This window comes from Pituophis catenifer, unplaced genomic scaffold (genome assembly GCF_029215685.1).
Source record: "Pituophis catenifer annectens isolate HBS135680 unplaced genomic scaffold, rPitCat1.0.hap2 SCAF_2, whole genome shotgun sequence".
Classification (NCBI taxonomy): Eukaryota; Metazoa; Chordata; class Lepidosauria; order Squamata; family Colubridae; genus Pituophis; species Pituophis catenifer.
Window position 1 is genome coordinate 171954809 of NW_027256882.1, and position 24876 is coordinate 171979684.

A 24876-nucleotide genomic window follows, 5' to 3' on the forward strand; every position below is an offset into this window, starting at 1 on the left:
GCCATTACATACAGACATCAAATTTCTCAAAGGACTACAAAATACCCTTCACATATTATATACCACATTATATCACACATTATATACCTTCTCGTGGTATCAGAACAAAGGGCTGAAGCAGCCTCTCTCATTCAAAGGGTAATTATAGTACAACATGAAGATGCAACGTGTATGTTCATCAAAAATACTGCTAGATAGTCCCAGGATAAAAGACTCTTTGGAACTGGGCATTTTGACTTACTCCCAAAGTTGCATTAAAATTATTCAAATCAGCTATCTTTATAGAAAATCTAAATTACACACTGTCTGAAAGTGCCAGCCTTCCAATAAATCACCACCATTGTGATGGGCTTTGCACACGCATTCCAGAAGAACTGTGGACAATCAAGCAGTTGTATCAGAAAGCAGCAAGTATTTTCAAACTTTTCTAAGATTAACTTTTTGTCTCCCACTGTGGCTCTCTTTATATTATTACCCCATTTGTACTATTCTTTGAGACAAGCAAAGCACCCGAGTAAACTGCTAAGGAGGAAGAGGAAACTGAATGGAGAAAACAAAGCAATTACCCAGTGATAACAGGAGTTTTAAGAAATGTAAACCCACTAGGCTGCAAAAGCATCAATATAATTTAAGCACAATCCTTATGAAATTCTGTAACTTCCAGTTATATGTCACTTCCAAAGATATATCAGCCAAAGCCTCATCTATTTCCAGTCAATCTCAGGATCTCCATCTGATTCAGTATCTCCCTAGAAATAAAGACCACAAGTGGAAAAAATATTTAAAAACATCAGGCTAAAGCTTTCTGGATTTATCTCCAACAATGTGACCCAGCTTAGCCTGGTAAACTCCGATCCTTCTCATATCCACCATCCTGTCCTGGTTTAGAAAACAAGACTAGGGGCTCCCCCAGATCACAGAACGGTTCCATCATCCAGGGCTATCTGTAAGGTGGCACGCATTCAGAATGCATTTGAGAGCAACTGGAAGTCCTTGGTCTAGTGACCTCCTCCAAAGAAGCCATTCTCGGTACCATCCGTTCGGGGACCCCTGCTTCCTTTCCCAGGATTAGGTGTAGTGGAATACTTGGGTGGGTAACGGATGAAGAGCCGGTCTTCTTCCTTCTTTATCCAACGTAAGAGTTTGGTCAAGACATTGATGGCACCAGCTTTCGTCACCAAAGGATTGAAACAGGTATATAATTCAAATTTACTTGTAACCTATTGAGAAAGGGGGAAAAGAGATTGACCGTTCAGGCTGCATAGCTACCACCAGAGAACACACGTAAAATTTTAACTGGTGAATGCAGGGGAAGCCAACAGCTCCAACTAGGAAAGAGAGAACTTTTGAGAATAAACAAAAGGATTAAGATACCCCAGCTCTTTCCCAATTCCTAGATGAAACCTTAGTTCATTATAAAACTTATCAGTGGTTTTGGTTCCTAAATTTTTGAATGACCAAATGGTCTCCAATATTTCTACGAAATATTTTGTTTTACAGGACCATTGACTTCCTTAAGATGTATAGTATGAAAAATATGGCCAATGTTTAAAATGCTATGGTAATTCTTAGTCATACTGCAGAGCTTTTTGAAAGCATTCAAATATTGCTGTAATACAAGTTTCACTTGATATGTAAACATACTGCTACTACTCCTGTAAATTACCAAATTGAAATTTATCAATTTAAAGCTTTCATTCTGCTGCATTTATGTACAGGTAAGCTTGGTGTAGTGGCTAAAGCATCAAATTAGACTCTGGGGTCTAGTCCTGTTTTAGGCATAAAGCCAGCTGGGTGACATTGGGTCAGTCCTTCTTTCTCAGCTACAAAAAGCAGGCAATGGCAAACCATGAATAGGATTGTTTTGTAATTTTGTAAACACTGCAAGTAACATAATTTTATGTACTATAATTTTGCATAATATTTTTATGCTTAAATAAGAAAATACTGAACAAAGTCAAAATTGCTCCCATTTTTAAAATTGGAACTAGATTTTTTTTTTTTGTCATTGCTTCAAAATACCCAAGATGTTTACATCTTTTCTGAAGGGTTCTCCCTGAGCCTCTGTAAAGTTTCATATTCTTCCTGAAAGTAATGACTCTCTAACTGATACTTATTTCTTTTCCTTTTAACCTTTCCTTTACCACCAATGACAAAGATGAAAACCAGTTTAATCTAGGACAGTGCACTTTTAAAAGGGGTATGGGTAAGGCGTTTTAAATTGGGGAGCCATTTTAGATTTAATTCTGTTTTAAACGTATTTTAATTGTTTATATTGTATGTTTTTAACTTTGGCTGTTCACCGCCCCGAGTCCTTCGGGAGAGGGGGCGGTATAAAAATCTAATAAATAAATAAATAAAAAAGCAATGTGAGAATCTTTCCCTTCTGCTTCTTCTTCTGCTGCTAATAATTATTTATTTCAGGTTTAGAAAACCGACTGGTGTAACAACTATTAAAACCAATAAGGAAAGATTGATAGTAATTATGACTGATCATGCAGTCAGCCAAATGTTTAGACTAGGTTTGGCATTTTTATCCACCTATCAAGTATTATAATGGTTGGTAGTTTATTATTATTTATGGCCGAAAAACCCATCCCCAAATAAAGATTCATAATAGGGAATCAGTGAACAGATGAAAGACTAAAGACTCCATCTCTCCAAATAATTTCCTGCAAGTTTTTGCCCTTTATGTAGTAAGTCAAATGAAGAAAACATTGGTTTAGGAATGCTCTAATAATGTCCTCATCTAAAATAGATCTAGCCCATCCACCTGAAAGTCTACCACAGAGTTCCATCCTTAGCCAATAAAGTTGCCAGGCCTCACCCAAGCCAATAAAGTCTCCTTTTCAGCTACATGGTAGATGAGACGTAAAGGACGTGAGGTACTGTGGATGCGATCGTGAAGGTAGTGGTAGAGGTCAAAGAGTCGATGCCGTTCATTCTCATTGCAATATGGCCCCTCCAGTTCTGGACTGTAGTAGATGAGAAATAAGATATTGAGGAAACAAGCAGCTTAGTGTTCGCCTATACAATGTCTTATCACAGAACAGACTCCAGACTCCAGTATACAATGAGCTGTTGTTCTACAGATGTAGAACTGAGCATTGCTAGATGTGGCAATGCTCAGCCCAGTGCTAATCACTTAAGTTTAATGCCATCAGCTTTCAGAAAATTTTCAGAATCTTCTGAAGCGACTATAAATCTGATTCTGAAACAGGCTAGATTTGTGGCTTACCCTACTATTCTATAATATATTGTACTATATAGGTCAGAAGAAGCTCCCTGGACCTGGGAAGACTCTAACGGAAGAAACTGCAGAACAAGTTCTTCTCAAAATAAATCACATGGCCCATTCTAATAAGAGAGGGATACTATTCATGCAGTTTTTCCCAAAACCAATGAAGTGAAGAAAGAGGATTTCTTAAACAACATCATTCCTTTAAGGCACTAAAATACATCAGTCAATTTTATTTCTTAACATCTTTTAGATTATTGTTGTTTATAAATTTTGCCAGCTAATTGGGATCTTATGATGTTCAGCCTTTGATTCCCTTCTTGCAGCAAAGAAACCGCAAGATAAAATCTCTTTCTACACATTGATCCTTGTGGACTGAAGGAAAGAAATGTCACATGACTGCTCTATTTAAAACAAACTGAATAAACGTAGCTTAGCATTTCCCACAGTTTCTGGCTGCCAGCTATAAAGAGGGGAAGAGTAAAGGAGTGAGAAGGACAGCCTCAACTCAGCAACCTTTAAAAGAAAAAAGATCTAAGGTAGCTTTACTACTGAGGATACACTCAAAATGCAGTACATGTTTACTGCCAGGAATGACAAAACCCAGTGTCAAACTCAGCTTTGTTTTTGATATCAGATCATCAGCTTCCCCCACACATCTCCAAAATCAAGAGGAACATTAACTTGTTATGAGGGAAAGTTACAACAAAAAAAAAATCTCAGGAATTCTTTCTTGAGCAGGTTCAGGCCATTAAAAAAAACTAGCCACATTTCTAGATTTTACTCCAAGCCTGAATCGAATGATACGTCACATTAAGACATCTGTGAATATCTAGGGCAGTGATGGCTAACCTTTTTGCCGTCATGTGCCAAAAGCAGGGGAAGTGCAGGAGGGCATACACGCATGCGCCCACACCCATAATTCAATGCACCCCGCCTGCTGCGCACGCACATGTGACACACACACACACCCCGTACAACCCCCGCTTTTGGCACACGATGGCACGGTGGGCATGGTAGGCTCATTTTTCGCCCTCCCTAGGCTCCAGAGGCTTTCTTGGAGCCTGGGAAGGGTGAAAATGGCCTTCCCCACCCACCAACCCCCACAGGCCCTCTGGAGGCTGGAAACAGCCCGTTTTCCGAATCCCAGTGGGCCCGGGAGTCCCGAAAATCAGCTGGCCGGCGTACACATGCTCGCTGGAGCTGAGCTAGGGCAATGCTCGCATGCCCACAGATATGGCTCCGTGTGCCACCTGTGGCACGTGTGCCATAGGCTCGCCATCATGGATCTAGGGGAAGAAGAACCTAAAGACAGATGAAACTGGCCCCTAGGATGACATCATAGATACCTTCTTGCTTCAGGAGGTATCTATGATGTCATTTGGTCCTGATCAGAGTCAATTTCAACCCTCCAAAGCATATTACCTGGTGAACTGGGGAAGCTGTCGGTAATTATCTGGTATATCCAGAGGTTTATACATAAAGTGCCGAAGATCTGGCACTCCCACCAGTCCTACACTATAGGATGGGCTCTTTAAGCCACTTGAGAGTGCCTGCAGATAGTTCTGAGTCCTCATGCCTTCCTCAATGCGTTTCTTGCAGTCCGAGACAGAATAGAAAGAGTCCTTGTCCGTAGAGAGAAGGATGAGGCAGACAGTACATTCTGAATCCAAATAAGAAATATAAGCATAAAAGTAACAATCAGGATTGAAACGTGGCAAACAAATAGGTGTCCAAATTTCCCCCGTTTGAAAGGCAGAAGTTGCCCCAATGAGATTGAGTAACAGGTGCAAGTCAGTAGGTTCTAATCGGCAATCTTCAATGACTGTTTTCTCCTGCACTGTGGTGACCAACTGACTACCAGCCACCAAAATAGAGAAGACCAGATTAGGGGTGATGGCTTTTTGGAGCAAAGTGCCGAGGGAATCCCGGATGGAGGCAGCAAGGGGTAAACAGCGGACAGCTCCAAGGAGGAAACAAGGATCTGATTCAACCAGGTTCAGCAAACGGTCAAGGATCTTCTCCGAGCCGGTCAACAAACGCCGGAGGTCATAGTTCTTTTTCCGTTCAAAGATGCGATTGATGCTGGCCTGAGTAAGCATGCTGATGATCTGATCGTAGACATACAAAAGCTCCTGGCGTAGTTGCTGCTCTGATTGTAGGGTATGTGAAACTGAAACCAGTACCAAAGGGCCCTGTTGCACAAAAACCAGTTTGTGATCATCTACGGTAAAAGGAGGGAGGAGAAAAAACAGTCATTGCTTCAGTAGATCGAGTGCGGCACTGTTGTAATAGAGCCAGTTTTGGACATTCAACAAATGCAATATTAGCTTTCTTAGAATCTCTATTTGTTTTCCTTTAAAAAAAAAGTTAAACCAAGGATTTACTGTACAGGATTTGAGTTGATGGAGCAAATCTGGGCAAAGAAGAAGAATCTCAGTATAAATGCCAGGAACTGGGAAAATAGACCATGAAATAAAAAGTGAGCAGAATACATTTTTGTTATCATAAGGATTTGAGGAGTCTTTTTCTGGTTCTGAAATATATCTTCTACTGAGTAAAACTAGAAACAAATTAATAATTAAGAATAAGATTATTTTAATGATGGCGTGGCACAGAAATTCAAGGACTAAAGTAACAGTGAAAACTGTTCCTGCATTGAAGATGCTGAAGGGAACAGATCTTACAAATAATATTTTTAATATCTTATTTTTTAATCTTATCCTCTATGGCCAATAGCTTGAAGTCAGATAGTTTAATGCAGTTAAGAAAAAGAGATAATTGCTCTACTTCTATCAGTACAACCACCAAGTAATATTAAGAACTGGTGATGGTTATTCTAGAACTGAACTGAACCTGGTTCAGCTCTTAATGATTTTACAAGTATTAGTTGCTTCCTTGATATTAAGACTATTGTTCCATTTTAAACATTAATATGAAAATCTGGCACCTTGAATCAAGCTGACAAATTGGCAATATTTGTCACTGTCTTTTCCTTCCTTTTTTGGCTTCCTAATTTCATCAACAGTCCTGGAATACTCAGGAAATAGTCACTTAATCCCATCCAAAGTACTAGCTTTTTTCAAGATTTGCTTAGATTGGCTATGTGTGACATGGATCATGTATCTTCTAAAAAAGTCCACATGTCTCACTGAGCACTGTCTTCAGGATATATCAAACAACAAAAATAACTTTTTATCAGAAATGAGAATTATAGTCTGAGTAGTGAAATATAATTTAAACCATATTTAGAATTTTAAATATGAATGTATTTCTATTTAAATAAATATAAATGTATTTATAGTTAAATACAAATTTTCCTATCTAAAACTTCACATGAATCTGTTTTAAATTAAATCCATCCAAACGTCAATACCCATAAATCCCAAGCTAAATTAGCTGAGAATTCTGGCACCAAATCACAGATTAGTTCGGTGCATGAATCTAATCCCTTTTCCCTTAATTAGAATTTGGTGACGTCAGCAATCTTCTAAGCTTTTGCTGGGAGCATGAACATGTGGTTGGGAACTTTAAAAGGAAGCATGCATTTGCACCAAGCAGGCACTTGGCTGCACATATCAAAATATTAATAGCATGGCAAAAGTTCCAGAATTAAGATGTGCTCACCGTAAACTATCTTTAGAGTTTGGGGTTTTTTCTTTCCTGGATAAAGAGTTGCTCATAAAACCACCTTTCTCTTTGCTCAGCATAATACTACATCATAGTCTGTGGTTTCTACTAAGACAAAAGCCAGAATTTTATCTATTAAACTTAGAACTAAAATCAAATACAAGCTGGAACAACAGTTTCTTTTTAAAACAGTCAAAGCATGCTTTTATTCTTCCAGCTATACCCTTACGTATCTGTTCTCCAAGTTCAACTTCCCAACCCACCTAGAACATGTTATAATAATTTTGTTTTAATACAGATAGTCCTTGACGTACAACCACAACTGAGCCCAGTGTTTCTCTTGCTAAGTGAGATAACTGTTAAGTGAATTTTGCCCCATTTTACGACCTTTCTTGCCAGAGTTGTTAAATGAATCACTGCAGTTGTTAAGCTGGTAACATGGTAGTTAAGTGAATTGGGCTTCCCCATTGACTTTGCTTGTCAGAGTCACAAAACGTGATCACGTGATCTCAGGACACTGCAATTCTCATAAATATGAACCAGTTGACAAGCATCTGAATTTTGATCACACGACCATGAAAATGCTACAATTGTCAGTGTGAAAAATGGCCATAAGTCACTTTTTTCAGTGCTGTTGTAACTTTGAACAATCACTAAACAAAAGGTTGTAACTCGAGGACTACCTGTAATTAGCAATGGAGAAAATACAGTAACATATTGCATGTTCTTCTGGCATGCTGATTTTAAATGGTTCTTTAAAAAAAACTGTAGCAAAAAAGAGTACATTCTGTTTTCCATATTATTCCTTCCATATTCAGGAAGGCTGGATATAGCCAGCAGCTGCCTCATGAAGGCCCAGGTTGGGAACACATCTTCAGCAATGGGAGGAAGAATAGTAATAGCAATAAGACTTCTATACCGCTTCACAGTGTTTTACAGTCCTCTCTAAGCAATTTACAGAGTCAGCATACTGCCCCCAGCAATCTGGGTCCTCATTTTATCAACCTCAGAAGATTGGAAGGCTGAGTCAACCTTGAGCCAGTCAGGCTCGAACTGCTGGCAGTTGGCAGAATTAGCCTACAAATAGTTTATTCTAACCACCTCACTACCACGGCTCTGGTGAAAGTCAGCTGAGGCAACAGGGACAGAGGAGTGCACAGGCAGCAAAGCACAGGGCAGCCAAAGAAGGGGGAAGATACTGAGGCAGGTGGGGGGAAGTTGAAGTGGAGATGAGTAACACAAAGCAGGAGAAGCAGCAGGTCCTCACTTAACAACAGCACGGTCCTGGCCTAATGACTCCAACCAGCACTGCTAGAATTGCCAACATTAAGTAGTATAGTCACATGATGCTTCACTTAATGACTACTTTGCTTAGTGACAGAAATTCTGGTCCCAATTAGGGTTGGTAAGCGAGAATTACTTGTATATCAATTCATTCTTTGCCTTTTGTTTCTTGAATTTCTCATCCTTGAGGAGTTCCTCAGTTTAACAAAATGGAGATTTCCTTGGTTCTCCTCTTGACCCCTTCACTCTTCCTTTATAGATTTGTTTTGCAATATGATCCTCATTCATTCAACTTTTCAACATAAACTATCAAATCAGTCATGCTTTTAGATTTACATTCCTTTCTTTGGCATGTATTCACACAGACCTATTTAAACCACATATACTAAACAAACATACCTTTTTCTAAGCAAATATTCACCAATAATCACCATTTTCATTTATTCCTGAGTCTTCAAATGGCCCAGGCGCTTTTTCTATGCTCTTTTATCTTCCTATCTACTTGCTTGTCACTTAAAAATATTTTTTTCTTACCTCACATTTATTCAAATGTTGCACCATTTTTCCTAAAACTCATCCGTGACTGACCTAATTTATACTAGCTGACACACAGTTCTCTCTTTTATTCAAAGTTTAACTCTACCCTTTCATTTTACATGAATTCATCAACTCTGCTCTAAAAAATTAGATCACTATGGCACCCTTCCCCTTTATAATTTCCTAAACTCCTCTTACATTTTGAGTTGTAAATTTAATCAACGGAGGCTTTTACACAACATTTTTAGTAAGATTCAAAAAATATCAACTAGGTTACCAGCTATAGCTATACCGCATTATGTAAAGCGTTCCTTGCTAACGTTTAAAGACTGGTTAGGTTTGAGGAAATTTTGGCCAATGTACTAGAAATTTAACCAAAACTCCATTTTACTTCAAGCAACCACACTATATTCTATGTAAAGTTAAGGTTTCTAATTTATAAATTACAAGTTGGCATACTGTTGCCTACATTTCACCACCTACAATACAGTATAAATATAGTATAACGACAACCTCAAGATACTAAGTAGCAAAGGAAATACAACTGTTTTTGGTGTAGTGGTTAGAACAGCCTACTTGGAAAGGCTCTCAGACATTTTAATAAATAATACTTATCAAAATGGGTACACATATGGGAATTGATCCATAACCCAGTGCTTTAAATTATGTAGGTGGCCCATAATGAACTCTAAGCACAGCAATCCCAAGCTTTTCTTACTTTAGTTAGATCATAGGCACATATAACCTCCTAATAAATTACAATATTTGTTAAGCGTTACTCCTTTTAAAATTGTTTCCATACCAGAATAAATGGAGCGAATAGAGTTATCCCCACTTTGGATGAATGACACCAGTGCCATCATGACACCCATGGTGGAACTAAGGGCTTCTTCATTGCCGTAACGTGAATAAATGGGTTTCCCAGCCTCACTTAAAATGAAGACATGTTTCCTGTGTGCCCGCCAACTCTCTGCAGTCACATCTTCATCTCGGTATGTAGCCAGGCGTGACTGTATCATTGCCTCCTCTTCTCCTGATGGTCCATCTCCTATCACCATTTGTCGGTGAAACTCACTCGAATCTTCCCAAGTGTTGTCAGTTGAGGTTGAGTCAGACACATCTTTGTCACTCAGTTCTTCCGGGGCTTCTCTCAGCTCCTCCTGCCCGTTCACTTTGTCAATTACCACACTCATGGGTCCATTATTTGGGGCAGCATGTATCTCCTCCTGCTTCTCTGAGACAGAACAGGACTCATCCCCATCTGGAAAAGCATATTGAGAAATCACAGGGGGGGAAAAATCCAGAAGTAATCTTTGTCCCCCATCTGCTTTCCATAAACTGGATCAGTAATTAGAGGTTCCCATTTATTCGGCAGATTATGTAACTATATCAAGGGATAAATAAAGTCTTCACATCAAATTCAGTAAACTCATCACGACACACATATTCCTCCCATTGACATAAATTAAATGGTCAAGTCTCTCTTATTTTTTTCATAATGCCTGAATTAATTCTCAGAAAACAGGATATTTAGGGTGGGTGGGATTTGATTGCTGCAAGTTGCTAGGACTAATCCCTAGATAAGAGAAAATGCCTGGGGACAGTGCTTTTTTGCTTACAGTATACTTTTCATGTATTTCTCACCTGAAAATGGTCAAAAGTTATACTATCAGTTTTTAGCAATCATGGTCAGGATAAGTAGGCTCCAAAGCCTGCACTAACCATGTTTTGTTTCCATTTATGTTCTATATGAATACAGTGTTCATATATCATACTAAATCAAGATTTGTTTCAACCACAATTTGTTGAATTTCTTATAAATGGTATATTAATACATATAGCACTTAGATTTATATATCGCTTCACAGTGCTTCTCAGCCCTCTCTAAGCGGTTTACAGAGTCAGCATATTGCCCCCAACAGACTGGGTCCTCATTTTACCCACCTCGGAAGGATGGAAGGCTGAGTCAACTTTGAAACTGGTGAGATTCGATCTGCCAAACTGCTAGCAGCTGGTGATCAGCAGAAGTAGCCTGCAGTACTGCACTCTAATCATTGCGCCACAGCAGCTCTTAAACTATCATTAAATTATCATTAAACTGTGGCTGGGTTTACACAACTTACTAAGCCAACAGCCAAATCCCCCTCATTGTAATTTAGTAAATTGTGTGAATTTAAGTAATATAATAATTTAAAATATTTTATTGATTTTGTGTGAAAAGACCATAGTGGCTTAGTCAATAAACTGTACTTAACATAGCATGCAAATACAGTGCTTGGTATTTTTTTTCTGAATTGTTCTTCCAAACCCACTTGTTTTTCCCATTAATCCCAGTGCTTTTGAAAACAAAGATTACATATCTGCAAATGTGTGAATTCACATACAATTCTTATCTTTGCTTTTCCCTTTATTGTGCAGAGGTTTAAACTGTAAATTTTGGGAGAAAGGATGTATCATTTTCTTCTTACAGCCCTTGGAACAGTACCAAATATATTGAATGTTCACCATACAATATATTGTATGTTGAACCAAACTCAGTTCAAGCAATGATCACATCAAACTAGACAGCTTGATCCAAACAGTGACTATAAAGTGAAAAGAATCCAGCGTCAGAGTGAAAAGCTCACTATAGCCAATCAGAAGGTTTGGAGTAGAAGAAACACACCATATCAAGGTAAAGTCAGTGAGAGTATAACCTTATGAAGTGGGTGCCCCCACAAAATAGTTGCCCTGGAAAATCTGTCTATCCACAAATGCTTGCCCCAAATTATTCACTTCCCAGGAATTAATCTACTTCACACAAGTTGCTCTCCATTAAACCAGAGAGACTAAAAGGCAGTTACTGTAAATAAATGTTGTGAGAAGCTGGTGGAGCTTTCAGCAAGTGGTTTCCTATTTATTTTTATTTATTTTTTTGCTAAATGAACCTACGTCAGACAAGCAGAGCCTGTTGGCAATCAAAGGAGGTGTATCTGGGCACTACACTTTCTGCCCCGCTCTCTAGTTCCAAACCACATAGTTCAAAGTACTCACTTCTGTCTGTAGGATCCAGCCCACATTTCTGGTCAGGGAGCTCCATCTCCCCTTTACAAAGTAAGCCAGGGTCTTCGTTCTCCATCTCCACATCTCAAACAACTGCAAAGACAAAAGGCAAGCATGAGGAAATTCCCTAAGTAGCAAACAGGATGCAGGTGCTATGGTGCCTCCTCACCAGGCCCAACCCACTTCTCAAATTAGGAACAGAGCTACAAGTACCACCTCCCAAGTGTCCTGTACTCTCCACCCTAACAGCAAACAGTGCACCTAATGCAACTCTTCAAGCTGGAATGTACAACCCAGATTGAGGAAAAGGACACAGCCACTTCCAGGCTCTTTGCAAAACTCAATCTGTGCCTGCTGTCCCAGCTATAATCTCAATCACATGCCCAAGCAGGGGTGCCTCAAAGAGACAGCAGGAAATGCCGGGTGGCCACTAATCACTACAAGCAAGTTTCTGGAGCTGCATTCCTGGGAGGGGCTGCATCTCCTTAGTGATCTTCTTTGTCATGGCTATAACTGATAAAATTCAACCGAACTGTAAACTTTCTTTACAGAAGACAGCCCTCTGCCTGAAAAGCTATTTGCTTGAATCCCAGTTCAGAGATAAAGAATTCTTGAAAAAGAGCAAAGGCCTTGAAATTGGCCATTAATGATTAGAAAAAGGATAGGAGGTTGAAAGTGCTAGAAGCGGCGGTGTCAAATTCGTGGTGTCACAGCGGAGTCACATGACGTATCGGGACTTTTTTCCTCTTTGCTAAACTGGGTGTGGGCGTGGCCAAAACGTGACGCATCTGGCCCACGGGCCGTGAACTTGACAGCCTGGGTTAGATGCAAAGACATTCACTGTTTAGTTTTCCCCCATATTATTGGCATTTTATTTGCATAATTATCTCAAATAAGAAAAAGAAGCAATACTTATTGATATCAATAAGCACTGAGAATATAACCAATGTGTAATAAAGTCCAAAACAAATAAAAAACAAAGCCAATACAGAAACAAATAGCAAATATGTTATTTGGGGGGGTGTATATAAATACATCTTGTAATCTTAAAGAAGAGAGATGAAACCTTAAATATCCATTATTCTGTAAAAGCAATTTTACAAATGGAGATACATTTAATTCTAAATTTTCATCCAAGCATATAAATTCACACAATTTTTACATGTACATATGTCCAGATTTTCTTTGGGGAGAAATATGTTCTTCTTCTTCTGGCCCTCTACTGGCAAAACTGTGTTCACACAAGATATTTATTATTAATTACCGGTTGTGTCCTCAATTAGCCTGATTAAGAGCGCATAAGCCATAAATTAAACTCACTGACACAATATGTTGGAGTATATTGTAGTTGGCTGGTTTGTAATCCAATGTGTCAAATGAACACTGAACAAAAATTGGCTGTACTCATACTTAAGAAAGAGAACCATTTGAAGACATTTCTACGCTTTTGCTGTTCCATTTTGGTCTAAAGAGAACAGAAATAACCTGAAAATAAACAGATACCAACAACAATACATCTTTTTTTTACTTTAAATTGTTGTAGAAAAGAAGGCATTTTGGTAAGCGGAACTTAGGTAAAGAACAACTAAAAATGAACCTGCCAGCTATTAAGAGTTTTGTTTTTCTAGTCAAGAAAGTAGATATTTTTGTAAAAATGTCTTATATACTTGATTGAGAAAGAGGGACAAAATTGATATAAATTGAAATAAGATTTAGCACAATCACCCATAACATTAAGATATTTTGTTAACCATGAGTTAAAAATCATACCGTACTAAATAAGCTACACTGGAATTGATTCTCACATAACACAAAGACAAAATCCCTTAACTGTAAATCATAGCGGTGGATCAACATAGCATAAGGCCAAATCAAGCAAATTACATTATGATTTAGTACAGCATGTGAACCTAGCCTATGGAGCTAAAAAACTCCTTGTCTCAAAAGACTAAGGCCAGAGGCCATTCAGCAAAGCTGGCTCAAAAAGAGATTTACAGGCAAAGCTTCTTACCAAGCACATAATCTGTAGAATGCATATCACAAGACATGACGGTGGCCAATAACTTGGATGGCATTAAAGAAGGTACTGAACAAGCAGAACGATGAGAAGGACGAGAATGTCAAGAGTTATTAGCCTTGAGGCTCAACTTCTCAACTGAGGACATTGTTTCTCCAAATATCAGTTTCAAAAGAAAGAGGAAGCACATGCCTCTTAGCTGAAATCCTGAAGTTTCCCGAAAAAAAATTAAGTAAAGGATACAATTGAAGAGTTAGAAAAGAAACAAGATCACCAGCTAAATCAGTAGAGCATTTGGTTTCCTACTGTGCACGTTTGCCATTTCAGCTGCTGTTTAACTGAGATGTTTCTGAAAGTGCCATTCTCAAATAATTTACAGGCTTGTAAGTAGTCTTCAGGCCGAGTCAAGGAAGAAATACCTCCAAATCATAGTGCAAGAAATTTTTTTACTTACTGGAAACAGACGGGGGAGAAAAAATGTACCTGAATATTTATTTTTGTTTCCTAGGTAAATAGGTCACTACCATAAGTTAAAAATGGGCAATCAGTAAAAAATATTTGTCAATAACTTTTGTTAACTGATTTGCAAAGCTGGTGCCTGAACTTCTAGCTTGTAGACACTCTGTTTGCCATCGCAAATAGTGAAGCCAACACAATACCTAAATAGGGGATTTAGAAATGGCTGCAATTCGGAACAATCTAGGTCTCCTTCAAGGAATTATGTTCAACTCTCTGAGTCCCAGAGAGGGAAGGGGGCTGCAATATAATCATGAATAGTAATTTCCACCAGCCAAATAGTTCTGGCGTTGTTTACCTTTTCCAAAAATATGGCAAACCCATACATATACAAATTAAAATCAATAAAATCAACAAAAATTTGGAGGATTTTTGAAGGATCTCATGCAAGAACACTAAAATACTGTAAAATAAATTAAAATAATAAGAAATAAACAACTGAAATAAATTTTGTTTAATGGTAATAAAAAAGTTGGGTTCCACAGGAAACACGAAGATGCCATGCTGCCAACCCTCCAAAAAATCCTACCCAAATGATGTCATAACATCATCCTTGTTCCAAGGCTGGCAACTTTGAGACTTCCAGAATAATGGAAAAGAACTTTGCTCTCAAGTTGCATATACTATCTTCACCCTCAAAGTCTGGTTAGAACTAATTTTTGGTGCTTGGTGATAGTGCTTAAAGTTCAATTATCATACTGATGACACAAGTACTGCAGTATGGAATAAAGTATTACTGTACTACATAGCTAAACAAATATGAGAAGAGTATTTATACATTTCAAATGCTTCCGCCCATCTGAAGCATTAACACAAAGGTAATATTTTCCAGAAAGTAAGAATTTCTTTCACAAATACATTTATGGTATCAGGTGCAATGAGGTTATTGACAGCAGCCAAGTGAGAAAACAACCTGCTACAGGATTGCTTATGAAAGCAGCTTGTCTCAAATAAATAAGTAATAAGTAAGACAGACACAAAAGATCTGAGTTCACCCCTGATTAATTCAGGAATTGGACAATCTCTTTGATAGACACTTTTGTAAGCCAAGCAGTTAACCATTTATTATTTTGTACAAATGTCTAATTTCAAGTAGAAGATGCCACGTTTCAGATCAAAGGAATGGAAATGTATCTTTTTCAGCAATTTCTCAAGCAATTCCTAGCAATGATACCTGAGAGAGTGAAAGATAAGGTATTCCATCTATCTATGACCAAGTCAGAGCATCTCTTCATCTCTATACACATGCCTACATCTATTTGCAAGGATCCAGTATTTGACAGATGTCGATCCATTTAAGAAGTTCAGAAAGCACAGCACATACATTTCCAGAATGAAATCCCACGTTAGCAGGTTCAATAACTTCAGAATAGCTCAATACCATAAGTTCCCCTTTCATGGACTGACAAACTCCTTTGTCCCACACTAAGTGCCCCCCTCTATTATAAGTGAGTGACCTAAGGAAACAAATTGATAGGTGTCAAGATTGCTAAAACAAAGCTTGTTTTAACATTGTGTACAATTAGTGGATAATAATAACTTTACTGTCATTGTATGGGTATTCACAGCATACCCATACAACGAAATTCATTTAACACCCAAAGACCAGGTCCAACACACATAACAACCCCAAACACACCCCCACCCACAAATTCCCCACCCCTAAACCACAGAAACGACCAAATAATGCTGTCCAACAGCTCACTGATGGTGGCCCTTTAGTTCACTGTTGAGTGCAATTATAGCTATTCTATATTCTATATAATTCTATAGGTGTTGCCGTTTCTGAAAGATTTTTCATTCAGGAATCAGATGTAGCCTTTTATGTTTCCATCAAAACGATCTCCTCCTACCATATACCATTGGCACATTTGCTGTGCTTTTGGGCTAAGCCGCTACAATTCTCTGGCGCAATGGAGGTTTTGCCACACTCCTTAAGAGTGCAAATCCTTAGAAATCCAACAAACGCAGAAAATCTATTAGCTTGAAACTTTGGGGGCTGACAAAAGATTAGCTCTATGAGCAGCGATTAGTGAAACAGAAGCTGCAAGCAGCACTCTTGGGGACACGAAGAACAGGCCAATACCTTCCCCCCCCCCCCAAACTTCCTCGGGATCTTTCCCGGCACATCTGGCCGGATGTTTTTGAGACCAGGATACTGAACCAGATGTGCTATTACCGAGCTGTTCCTGCAAGGTCGGTCTTATGTCTCAACCCCCCTCGGGAGCCTTCAGGTTCAACCCAAGACAATACCTAAGTGAGGCCGTCCGATTTGGAAAAGAAGGAAAAGCCGACAGCCCCACCCCTAACCCTGCGTGAGAAGGGATTCCGCCCGCCCGCTCAGTCCCAAAACCACCGGCTTTATTTCTCACCATAGACCCCGGGATCCGCTCGCCTTCCCATCGCAGAAACAGATCCCCGAGCACTCCGCGACCAACACTTCCTGATTCGGAATGGCAGAAGGCGGGAACAGTAGAGACATTGACGGCCACCTCCACTAATCACCTAACGAATGGAAAGGAGGAGGCGTGGCTTGAGAAAGTCCAAACGCCAATCGTAGCCCCGCACCGTCAGAGCGTAACGCGGAAGGCCAATGGCATCCTCGCTCGACAAGCGCGTCAATGAAAGGGGGGCGGAGGGGAACCTTGCGAAGCCGGAGTGAGCGACAGGGACGTTGGCGAATCCAAATGGGAAGATAAAGGTGAGGCGGAGCAATCCTGCCTAAAGCTTAATCGGTCATTCAATCATAATAAACTGGGTGAGAGGAGAGGGCTGGATCAGTCAGAATTTGAGCCAATTGCGATGGTCATAATTTCTCCTCGTACCAATCAGAGAGAAGGCGTTACTTTGGAAAACGGTATAAAAGCCAAGCCGGCGAAGTTGGTGCAAGCTGTCATTGTTTGCGGAGGACTGGGGAGTGACGTCAGCTTGTATGCTTTGGCACCTCTTGCTCATTTGGTAGGAATTCATTGGCGCTGGATTATTTGGCAGTGGCTCCTGTTATTGTTGTCCTATGGAGCGCGAAGGTAAAGTCCTTTTTCAGAATGGCATTTTGCACTGCGGTATGATGTTACAATCATCACAAACTCAGATCCAGGCACCTTAAGAATTTATTCTCTGGGTCGTTTCTCCTAAGGACAACAATACAAAACCGGACATTTAAGAAAAACGGTAGAAAATAGCATTTCATACCGTTTTCTTTTTCCCGATTCTTATTTTGATTTCACCTCCGTGCAAATAAATATTCCTCGCTGCTTTGCGATTTAGTGTGTGCGACTTACATAAAAGAACTGCGAAGTTTGAGGAACTTACGTGGAACAAAAGGCGACGTGAATAAAATAAAGCCTGAATATACAATTGCAGATTGGAAGAAGGTATTTTTTTGTTCCCGAAAGTGAGGAGGGTTAAAAAAACCAAAAATAATCGACACATTCCCAACAAGTTGGAGGACAAAACAACAGCAACCAAACATAAGAAAGGATATATGAGAGGGAGACGGGTTGGTCATTGCTTTCTTCAGGATATTTTTTTAAATTCCAGGTTTTCATTGCAAATAATATCCAGATCTGAGCCTGCTTAGTTTTTATGTCTTATTTTCTATTTCATTTTTTGGGAGAAAATGTAACAAAAATATAAAATAGGAGCCACACAGTGATTATTCCAGCCAGGAAAAAATATTAAGGTGAGCTAAAACTGAAGAGAAAAAAGCTGCATGTAATAATAAAAATTCAATCCTTTAAGGTGTGAAATAAATACAGAGTTCATTGTTTCATTTTAACAAGTTTAAAAACGTTTCAAAAACGCCAATAAATCACATATCATGAATCCACTAATTTGCTAGTCAACCAGATGCCCACAGTGACTAAATTTCACAGATTAAATTAAGGAAAGGCAACTAGTAGCCAAAAACTCCACTGGACCTTTAGTGTCTTCTCCAGCTCTTGCACACCTGCATTTCCACCCTGTCTTTTTAGTGTGCCCCATGAACAGAACAAGGCTTTTATGCTGCTTCCAACCAGAGGGGCAACTTTTTTTCTTTCTTGAATGAGACTGAGTGTCTGGCAGACTCTCTCTCCCCAAAATGCAGTCCTGTAAAGCAGCCATCTGACAATGCTATATCCTGCACACTGGAAAAGGAGAGAACAACCCTCTTCTGAAGGAACCAGATCTCTTCCTCCTCTTTGCTGGTCATGTGGAGATATGGAAGAAGTATCACTGCAAGAAGAGCTGATGCATGTTAAAGGAGGATTAGGTGGTGGAAATGAAATAAATTTCCTATATAAATATCAGAAGTGTTGCCTATAACTATTATATTTTTAAAGTATTTTTAGAAAAGTAATTTAAAATTCTCTGTATATTCTAATATCTTATTGTAGCATTTTGCATAATAGACACTAGATGGCAAAATTGGCATCTATAAAACACTATTTTACATTTGGAAAACTAATCCTCACTGTTTATACAATATATTCTGCACAGCATAAGAAGAGCTCTTCTAGATCAGAACAATTTTTTTTTCACAAAACAATTTTAGAAGGTAATATTCCTTGCTGAATCTTTACAGTTAAATATTGGCATTTCTGTGTTACACTAAAGGAACCAGTTCTTTTCAGTCACTGTCTTGAGGATAGGAGAGCAATGACATTATTCAGAAAGCTTAAATTGCCACTTATCATATCTACTTCCTCATCTTGGAATTAATGCCATATTGGTATACAGAAACCATTTATTAAAAATGACAGTTTGTAAATAGTTCTTCCCTTTCTGAACATATATTGGTTGAAATGTTTTGGTTTTGGTCTGAAAGGTAAAAAGAGAGGCATAAGTGGGACACAACACCTGTTTAAAACCAACATTTTATAATTCTGGAATTCCACCATCTCTCTCCATCCTCAGATATTTAAAGGTATATACCCAAATGCATGTTCATAATCTGAATATTTGTGGGAGGAAATAAAGAAATGGGAGGTGTGATATATCTCACAAAATGACACTAAAATGATCTTCCCCAAACCTATGGCAATCAAATATTCTCACACTTCAAAAATTTGGATTTTTTTTTCTGGGTCTTTCCCCCCCAGTTAACTTCATTAAGATAAGGGGGTATGGAAAGAAGGTAAAATATGGATTACTATCAAAAGTTGACACTATTATCTGTGGCAATGCTAGATAAAACCTGAGACACTGACTAAGTTCACAAAACATTTTTGGCTACTTAGTGCCACCCTCTGTTTTGCAAATACAGCTAGAGTGGGTAGTTTATGGTTCACAGGGTTTGGAATTGTTAACTCAATGAACCATGGTTGAGTTAACCATGATTTAGCAAATTGGGCAAGCAATCTGTCTATGTAAAGGTCTTATAAAAGGACTATTGTCTACAAAAGACAAGTACAAATGCACTGCAGCAACCCACAACACCAGAAAAAGGAAACTAATCACTTATATAACATCTTCCAATAAAATGGATACCCATACAACTTTATCAAAAAGTGTCTGACTACTTAACCCACTACATCACAGGTGTCAAACTCGATCGCCTCACAGGCCAGATCGTGATGTAATCGTGATGTTTTTTTGCCTTTGTGGAGCCAGGGTGGGTGTGGCCTGTGCTTGACGTATCCGGCCCACAGGCTGCCAGTTTGCCATACCTGCACTACAACATAAGCAACACAAGCTATGAAAAGGATAATACTATCATACATCAAACAAGCCTCAAGCAAACAAGCAAACAGAAAATACTGTACCCTAATCAAGAAGCTATCAAGGAGAAAACCCCACCTCCACCAACACTATAGGGCAAGCTACTGTATATAAACGGAGCAAGCCTCACACCGCTAGCACTGATTATGTTATCTAGTTTGGTAATGAAATGTCTGCAAACAAACAGCTAAACTCAGAGAGCATCAAGGACTCCAAGTTCAATTCTGAACTATATATATTTTCTCTTCTATTGGAAATAAAATGTTTGTTCAGAAACATATTGGGTTTAGGAAAAGCAAAAAACAGGTGTTTGGAACTCATATGTTCAGTTGTCTATTGTAATGGTATATGGGAATGATATCTTGAGAGATAGGGAGACAGGGAAGAGAAGGAGCCACAAACTAGACAACAATCAGACTAGTGGCCACTTAGTCCACAAAAGGAACGGGTACACGGCAAATATCTCAGAAAGGACTGTCCCTAGGATGTTAGACTGTAAAGGTGAGTGGGGACAGAGATGCACTTTCAGATTTAAAAGATTCTGTTATTGTAACTTTACAGTAAAGTTGATGCTACGGTTGTACATCTGGGTCTGTGTGTACCTTGTCTGGACTACCTAATGAGATTGACAATTATTAATTTACATGTAAATGAATATTTTTGAAAGGTAAGCCACACCGTCATTAAGGAAGCCACAACAGAAGTACCGGTACTTTCCATAGTCTGGAATCCTTGTTGTTTATTTAGGGCCTCAATCCATATAGGAAGCTTTTTAAATAGTTCCTCTCATTTTGTGGGGGGGGAGGCAGTGGCCACCCTGGGTGGGCAGAGGAGACCCAGCCTGCAAATCCATTGTTCTCTTGCAGTTCTAACCGGTTACAATATGCTGTTCTAACAGGTTACCACACAGTGTAATATAGATGTGTGTTTTCTCTGTGTTTAACTGAGCCAATCTTTCTTCAACCTCATTTTCTGGGTTCACACCAGGGGTGAAATCCAGCAGGTTCTGACAGGTTCTGGAGAACCGATAGCAGAAATTTTGAGTAGTTTGGAGAACCGGCAAATGCCACCTCTGGGGGAAAGGATTTTGCAATATCCTTTCCCCCAGGAGTGGGGAAAGAATGGGAATTTTGCAGTATCCTTCCGCTGGAGTAGGGTGGGAGTGGGGTGGGAATCGAGAGTTTGCAGTATCCTTCTCTTGCCACGCCCACCAAGCTACGCCCAAAGAACCAGTAGTAAAAAAATTTGAATTTCACAACTGGTTCACACAATATGTTAGACTAAAATATGCAATTACTGCAGGTTCGAATCTCGCCAGGCTCAAGGTTGACTCAGCCTTCCATCCTTTCTAAGGTAGGTTAAATGAGGACCCAGTTTGTGGGGGCAATAAGCTGACTTTGTATAAATATACAAAAGGATGAAGGCTATTGCTTAGCGCATTGTAAGCCGCCCTGAGTCTCCAGAGAAGGGCGGCATATAAATCAAATTAAATATATATATATATGGTTGACTGGATTACCCCTCATTGTATTGTGTGAACCCAGTGGCAGAATTTTCATACAGAGAGCTAAATTTTCCTAGTTTCATTTCCTGCAGATCCTAGTAATTCTGTTTTGCTTTAGCCATCCAGATTTTTCCGTCAAGATATAAAATTTCTCCTCTCTTCATTTCCTCTTTTAGGCTCCCAAAGAGAGAGAGAGAGAGAGAGAGAGAGAGAGAGAGAGAGAGAGAGAGAGAGAGAGAGAGAGAGAGAGGACATACTCATTGTTATTTCCAATCCAACTGGAATGTTGAAAAAAAAATGATGTAAAGGAGGTTGGAATCGTTCATCAGCACATAGCTTTCCAAAATCTGAACAGAATGGAGCCAAATTTGGTGTGGAGGAAGAAAATGGGCACAATTAGGCTGCATGACTTGGAACATTGGTCACAGCTCTATTCTAAGACCCCACCCCCACCTCTTCCAGTCACATGATCCACAGCAGAACATATGCATCTTGTCCCTTCTTTCCCATTGCATACAAGCACAAAGCTATATGGCCCCTGCTGATCAAGGACTAGCCAGAATTCCAGAAGCCAATCTATGCCTTCTTTCTCTACACATTCTTTAGGTAAGAAGAAGTAACAACAACCAAGAAAACACATGACAGCATCAATAAACTGTAGCCACTGATTCATCATAGTTCTCACAAACCTACTATAAAACTAAGGAGAATGAGGGCTTGTAGAAAAAGGGGGTATGTGACTTGAACTTATGTAGATCTGGGCTGAAAAAATTCAGCCTGTAGCAAAGAAGGACAGAAAAATCTTAAACTTTGATGCCATCCTGTGGCCATCCAGATATTTGCTGTCCAGATCTGGTAACCTCAGCTTAAGTCTCAGCAATTCTCATTTTGAAAGGACGTGCGGTTATGAATGAATAGAAAAATTAAGAGTATTCATATTTAGTGAAGTAAAAGGGGAGTTAAAGTGTCAAGGGGGTGATAGGAGCCCATAGATAGTTAGCTCAGTTTAGTATATGATTGTTAATTGTTATACCCTGTATTTTGTTCCGGGAAGTTCGGGGAGGAGGGTTGGGGGGGTAAGGAAGGGAGGGGGGAGGGGGAAATATTTGTAAATTTTTTTGTAAAACTCTTTAATAAAAAAAGAAAAAGAAAGGACGTGCGGAAAGTTAGAACTAATACAAGTCTGCCTTATTGGCTTTGCATTCTTCCATTTACAGACAATGTCTTTGGAGGGACTTTCCATATACAGTCACTGACCTATGATTAAATAGTAGGAAAAATGGATCATAATTTCCCAACCCCCCAAGATAGCAAAATATAGTAAATAAATATATTCCTCCTACAGGTGGCTGAATCAGAAGTCATACAATTACTGTTTGGCAAATAAAAATTAAAGACTATAGTAGAAGTATGGGGATTTCTTGCGAAATTCAATAGATTGTCAATATTCTAAAATTAAAAGGAATAAAGTATCTAGTTGAAAGATTACATTCTATTTATTTCTTTAATAACATTTAAAAGTCATCCAACTCCATTACAACTCTGAGAGATGTTTAATATACAAAATTTAAATTAAAGCAATTCATACCGTCTATCATAGCTTTTTGCGAGTGTGAGGAAAGAGCTAAAGACATATTTGTAATTTTTGTCTCTATGGAACCTGGTTTTCTGATTATTCTGTATCCAAGCGCGCAGATGAGCTTTCTGCAGTTGTGTTCTCTTTTAACAAGCTACAGCTCCCATCACATGCAGTTAATATAGTTTATTATGATAGATATGATCCAAACCATCTAGAAGACCCCAGCATGGGGAAAGTGGAGTTAACATGGTTTCATCTATTATGTTAAACCAAGGTTTGTTTAACTCTGGTTTATCAAACAAACCATAATTCACTATGTTTATGCAACCCAGCAAAATGAGCAAACAAAAGAAATGACATTCTGGGTCAATCTTTTATATGCCCAATATTCTAATTAGATCTATGAAATTCACTAGATTATTTTAGGATAGTTTCTCTATCTCTCTCAGCCCAATTTTCCTCATTGGGCTATTGTAAAGAAGGAAAGCTACATGGGGTTTTTTGGAGGAAGAAGAAAATAAAATGCCATGAATGGTACTATATTAAATTATTAAGTTTCAGAATCCAATGGATCTTACTCATACAGATGCACACAATTCTTCTATGAGTCCAACTTTACAGGATGGGTAATGATTACACTTGCTTCTCAATGTCATTGTGATACCTCTTTCCAACCTTGCTAAAGACTGGTAATGCCCTTGCATCTCCACCTTAGGCATAATTGGAGCATACAGTCACTCATGTAGCTGTAATACACTGAATGGTTTTTATATAATACATCATTTTACTATTTGCAAAAAAGAAGAGAAGAAAAAAGAATTTATATGGATATTCATAACCCATAGACTTGTTTGACCTTTTTCTGGCAGTTGTATAATAGACATGAGTTGTTAAAGCACACACCTTCTTTTAACTTTCTTTTAGAAACATGCCACGTCTTGTTTCCTACTTGCTTACACTGGAAACCTCTAAGATTAGGGGTGAGATAGCTTTACTAGAGGACACCTGGTCTACTGAGCTAGAGAAGCTTTAAAATCTCTGTATCAACCAAAATTCTGGATGGGTTGTTTGAATGGCACCATTTAAGACATAAGCATGAACTTATATTTTAAAAATAGAAACCACCATTATTAATAGTTTTATTACTGAGCTTCTCTGCTTGAACAACCCCCTCAACCCCCATGAGCTCAATCAAGAGGGTGAAACCGAGACCAAATGAGGTCCATTCAAAGCTGACCTATTTTCCATCCCGCTGCAATTTCTATGTAGGAGTAATCCTGTGCAATATGCATTGTAATGGCCAGAACGGCAGACTTTGGCCATACTTCTATTTATCAAATTTATATGCCATTTGTCTCATACTGTGAGGCAACATAAGTTCCCCTAAATAACACTGCACGTTTGAAAAGCAGCTAAAGTCCTGTAAATGAATGCTTTCTCACTTAACCACATTGACTTTTGAAAGACAAGAAGAGAACGGCTACGTAAAAACATCTTCAAACCTAACCTTTTTATAGAAATAATCTACTATAAATAGGTTAGGTTTGAAGATGTTTGTATGTGGCCATTCTCTTCTTGTCTTTGGAAAGTCAATGTGGTTAAGTGAGAAAGCGTTCATTTACAGGACTTTAGCTGCTTTTTAAACATGCAGTGTTGTTTAGGGAAACTTATGTTGACTATGAGATGAATGGCACATAAATTTGATGAATAAAAATATGGCCAAAGTCTGCCATTTTGGCCATTACAATGCATATTACACAGGATTACTCTTATAATCTATAAATTGCAGCAGGCAAAATGGGACAGCTAGGTTGCTAAATTTTAGGAAG

At 38.8% G+C, this 24876-nt stretch overlaps 1 protein-coding gene across 1 annotated transcript; it reads right to left on the reverse strand.

Moving 5' to 3' along the window:
• Positions 1-979: 979 nt before the first annotated feature.
• Positions 980-16702, reverse strand: LOC139310830 (vacuolar fusion protein MON1 homolog B-like). Its single transcript, XM_070935061.1, has 6 exons — positions 16637-16702; positions 11723-11824; positions 9492-9950; positions 4664-5462; positions 2828-2975; positions 980-1220 (listed from the first exon to the last, which is right to left on the reverse strand). Exons 2-6 carry the CDS (start codon positions 11805-11807, stop codon positions 999-1001), a joined length of 1713 nt encoding a protein of 570 aa, XP_070791162.1. The 5' UTR covers positions 11808-11824; positions 16637-16702; the 3' UTR covers positions 980-998.
• Positions 16703-24876: the final 8174 nt, after the last annotated feature.

What these genes read in the sequence shown, in the direction of transcription:
- LOC139310830 (XM_070935061.1), bottom strand. Translation starts at nt 11,807, where the DNA reads ATGGAGAACGAAGACCCTGGCTTACTTTGTAAAGGGGAGATGGAGCTC. An exon ending in GCTGGATCCTACAGACAGAA is followed by an intron (nt 9,951 to 11,722) that starts GTGAGTACTTTG and finishes ATGCTTTTCCAG; the next exon opens with ATGGGGATGAGTCCTGTTCT. An exon ending in TATTCGCTCCATTTATTCTG is followed by an intron (nt 5,463 to 9,491) that starts GTATGGAAACAA and finishes CTTTTACCGTAG; the next exon opens with ATGATCACAAACTGGTTTTT.